The sequence below is a fragment of the Eubalaena glacialis genome, chromosome 1 (assembly GCF_028564815.1).
Source record: "Eubalaena glacialis isolate mEubGla1 chromosome 1, mEubGla1.1.hap2.+ XY, whole genome shotgun sequence".
Lineage (NCBI taxonomy): Eukaryota > Metazoa > Chordata > Mammalia > Artiodactyla > Balaenidae > Eubalaena > Eubalaena glacialis.
The window spans coordinates 2,870,001-2,874,298 of NC_083716.1; the positions used below are offsets into that span (position 1 = coordinate 2,870,001).

A 4,298-nucleotide genomic window follows, 5' to 3' on the forward strand; every position below is an offset into this window, starting at 1 on the left:
CCGGGATGGTGGGACTTAGCTGCGGCTGACTGTGCCCTGAGGCCGGCGGGGACATGGGCAGCGCCCCGGGCTCTGCAGCTTTGTTCAGAGAGGCCCTCGGGCAGAGCATGCTCAGAGAACCCAGAAACCTGAGGCAGCAGCCACAGTGGCTGCCACACGGTTTACTGGTATTTGCTAGCTGTTTCCTTGAACTGATTCCTAAGGGGCTTTGCTTTTCTGGAAAGGCTGGGATAAGCCCTAGGATAGCTGTGACGTAGGGAGCCGCGGGCCCCTCCTGGATGCGCTGCACAGGGGTCGGGGGGTGGGATTTGGTTTCTGAGCCTGGAAGGAGTACACGGAGAGAAGCGCCCGCTCCCCACATGCACCTTATCCTTTTCCGGCCGCTCTAAAGCCTGTGCAGGCAGCGATCTCAGAAAGCACCTCCCCGTACGGCCGCTCGGCTTCCGTTCACCCTCATCCCGCGGCGGGAGCAAGGCTCCCGCTCCCCCTCCCCACGCCGACAGAAATAGCAGCCATAGAGATGAAGACCCCAGAACAGCCTTTCCTGGGGACTTACGGCCACAAACAAGCTCTCCTTGTCAGCCGTGGCATTTGAAGGTCTGCAGAGGCCGAAAGCTCACCTAGCGCGGGGGGACAGCCCAGGAATCGCGCCGTTGATAATTGCTTCTAAAGAGGAACGTGAAAGCCGCTGACGGTTAGATCGAAGTGCGCTTGGGCCGGCTGCCGAGGCCGCCGGAGACAGGACGGGGCTCGGCGAGGATGCTCGAGCAGGGCTGGCGTGACAAGGTTATCTGAGCTGGCGAGAGGCGCTGGGGCTGGAGGAAAGCATACGGTCAATTAAAAGCGTTTAATAGATGATAGAGGTTTGCGGGGAAACCCCCCCCCCAAGTGTCTCTCCCTGATAATAATGTTATTTTTGGCCGGGGGGGGATTTTAACAGTCGGCTACAGTCGCAATACAAGCAGCGTGTCCCCGCGAGGATACGTCCCCAGCAGTACTCCCCAGCAGTCCAATTACAACACAGTCAGCACTAGCATGAATGGATATGGAAGTGGCGCCATGGCCAATCTAGGGGTCCCGGGCTCGCCTGGATTTCTTAATGGCTCCTCCGCTAACTCTCCCTACGGCAGTAAGTGTCTGTTTTTGTCACCCGTCATCACACAGATTCATATTCGCTGCAAAGTCAAATGTGTGCGTTGCTTGGATGTTCTGTGGTGTGAGCTACTGGATAAAAGGAAGGGTGGCTCTGGAGGCTGGGCGTCCACGTGACGACAGTAAATTGACCTAAAACGGGCCCCACGCGGTCACATTGGAAACCCAAACAAAATCGGCACCAAATGAGGCCGCCCAATTGGAAACGAAAGTCCAACGCGAGAGTTTGCCTGTTATCCAGAGAGTGGCCAAGCCAGAAACATCTCGTGCTTGCTCTGTTGGCCCGACGCTCCAGGCGAGGCCCTGGAGCTCTCTCTGTCGTGTGGCCGTGCCCGGCGTCGCGCGTCCTGACCATGTTTGCTTTGTTGCAGTAGTGCCGTCCAGCCCTACCATGGCAGCCTCTTCGGTCACCCTCCCTTCAAACTGTAGCAGTACACACGGCATTTTCTCATTCTCACCTGCCAATGTCATCTCTGCAGTGAAACAAAAGAGCGCCTTCGCGCCCGTGGTCCGGCCCCAAGCTTCCCCTCCTCCTTCCTGCACCAGCGCCAACGGGAACGGACTGCAAGGTGAGGGTGCGCGCTGGCCTGAGGCCGCGGCCTGGGAGCGCCCGGAGGGCCCCGGGGCAGGCCAGGCTGGGCCGCAGGGCTGGAGTGAGGGGCTCTCCCTGGGGGCGGGAGCTCCGACCTTCCCCCGGGCTCACCCGCGGGCTCCCGGCAGGGCAGCCCTGGCTGTTGCATGTTCTCCTCCGTCTGCCGCAGTGCGACACCCACCCCCCAACCCGCTGCTCCTGGAAACGACCCCCCTCGTTCAGTCCCCACGACCGGATTCTTCCTCTTGGTGGATGAAACCCGTTTCCTCATCCTTCCAACGTGACTTAAGTGTCCCCACGGTAAAGCGGCCCATACCTGCAGGGAGTGGAACCCGCAAGGGAAGGAGAACGGGCCGTGGTGAAGGCAGCGGGGCCCGGGTTCCATCCCGTGCAGCCGAGAGCGTGGGCAGGCGCAAGCCTGTCGCTCCCCTGACTCACAAGGCAGTGGGACAGCCTCAGGCCTGGGGTGGTGGGTCACGGTGCCGCCTGCAGCGCCCGCCTCGAAACTGGCCCGTTCTCACTGTCCCGAGCCTGAGCCTTTATTCTCAACCTGGTCTAACGGACCACGGGGCGCACGAGGCTGTGTTGTCCTCAGAAGGGCGCGTGCACCTAGACTCGGGGCCGTGCGTGCACCAGTGCTGCATGGGAGTTGGTTTTCCAGGAGATTTCTTTCAAAGACGCGAGAGGGAGAAGGTCCCGCCCAAGGGCAGCGGGAGGCCCCGCCTGGCACAGCTGCCCACAGACGGGGCCGCGCGGAGCGGGCACCCAGCGCCTGCCCAGTGCTGGGGCCCTCTGGGCAGTGGCTGGTGGTGCGAGTGGCAGGCGGGGCTGCGTGAGGGCCCCTAGGCCCCGTGAGCTTGCCCGTGGCTCTTGGTGACTGACTGAGGCCCACAGGCTCTGAAATTAATTAAGTGGCCGTCATCTGGCCTCTTTCAGACACCACCTTTGGTATATGCTCCTCCCGGTGAAAACCAAATCCAGTTACTCCTTTAAAAAAATGAATCCATTCAACCAGTATTTACTGAGCGCCTACTATGTGCCAGGCTCTCTGCTGGGTGCTGAGGACGCTACCGTGGAGAAGACAAACTGGCCCTTTTGTGAAGTCGGTGGCATATTTCACTTTGATGAACTAATGCTCAAAAAAGGAACTGGAAAGGTATCAGTGATTGATTTGAAATAATTGTCTGCACAACACCTGTTAGCGTGAGAGGGACGCCCAGCCCCGAAGGGCCGCCGACTGGCCTGCAAGCCAGCAGCGGTCACCAGACCACAGGTGCTTAAGAGGCAGGTGGCTGGGTGCCACGGCCCTGCCTGCCGTCCACTTGGTGCCGGGGCCCATTGAGAGGTGGCGCCACGTAAGCCGTGTGTACACACACAGGTCTTCCAAACCATAAAGTTGTAACGGTGAGTCGGAGATAAATTAATAGTGCTGAAATTAATGAACTGAGAAATTGAAGCTCCCATCACTACGTGAACAGATGTATTAATATGTTATACATAAATTAATGAGAATGATCACTCTGACAAAAATTGAACAAAACACTAAAGTTACGAGATTTTAGATGACATCTGTACCCGGAGTTCACTGGGAAGCACCTGCTGCGCTTGGCATCTTGGCCCAAGTTTCTCTTTCCCTCCACGAGGAGGAAGGACGCGCTCCCTATGGTGGAGCCGTGACTTGGGTCTCTTGAGGGCCCTTGGCCCTGAGATTGCAATCAGGTGGGCTGTGAGTGGCTTTGATCTTGGCAGGTCCGCGACTCACCATTACGATACAGAACGATCAGCGGAAGGTCCAAGGCAGGGGCTGAGAGCAGAGGGGAACCCGAGGCGTGTCCAGTTTGACGGACTTACTTACTTAGGGAGCGAGAGCTGTGCCCGGGTCCCAGCGGCCCGAGAGCCGGCCTTGGCTGGCGTCACAGAAGTGACCGGGTTGGTTCGGCATCTGTCGACGGAGGTGGCCTCCGGGGAGTCTGGGCCTCCGTCTGCTATAAGCCGGCCACTGACGTGTGTGGGCAGCGGCCCCTTCACACCCAGAAAGGCCAGAGCCTTTCCCTTTGCCACGTGAGGTCGTGGAGGCGAGGACCCCGGGGACCTGTCCCCCACGAGCACCCCACACCCCCTGAAGTAGGTGCCGTAACCGAGCCCACGGCTGGTTAACGGAGGATTGTGCAGACCCACTGTCACTGCCGACCGAAGCCCAGGGAGGCCCCCCCCAGCCCCCCACCCCGGTGAGAGGCGCCCCTGACCTGCCCCCTCTCTCTTTCAGCTATGTCTGGGCTGGTAGTCCCGCCAATGTGAGGGGCGCTTGTTACCTCCCGCCGCGCCCAGCATCCAAGGACGGACTTCAGGGGACACGTTAGTACATAAGAGGTGCTGATGGAGACCGTGTCTTCAGTACATCAGCAGCGGTTGAAATGCTACAAAAGACTTTGTCTAAAGATTTTATTTAAACTATTAAGAATCAACACACAAACGACGTACTTCTTCATGAACAATTCCATTTTATTGACTGAACTTTTCTCATATTTTCACATTTCTCAGTCCTGAAGAATAA

At 58.5% G+C, this 4,298-nt stretch overlaps 1 protein-coding gene across 10 annotated transcripts in view; it reads left to right on the forward strand.

Moving 5' to 3' along the window:
• The window catches only part of EBF3 (EBF transcription factor 3), a 114,537-nt gene extending 110,477 nt beyond the window's left edge, over positions 1–4,060 (forward strand). For 3 of the 10 annotated variants that reach the window (XM_061191924.1, XM_061191934.1, XM_061191971.1), the window contains 3 exons: positions 941–1,129; positions 1,524–1,721; positions 4,011–4,060. In XM_061191924.1, the coding sequence (XP_061047907.1) occupies positions 941–1,129; positions 1,524–1,721; positions 4,011–4,042 (419 nt within the window). In that variant the 3' untranslated portion in view covers positions 4,043–4,060. Of the gene's footprint in view, positions 1–940; positions 1,130–1,523; positions 1,722–2,787; positions 2,901–4,010 lie in introns of all 10 variants that reach the window. The other 7 variants (XM_061191943.1, XM_061191952.1, XM_061191961.1 and 4 more) reach the window with 4 other exon arrangements.
• Positions 4,061–4,298: the final 238 nt, after the last annotated feature.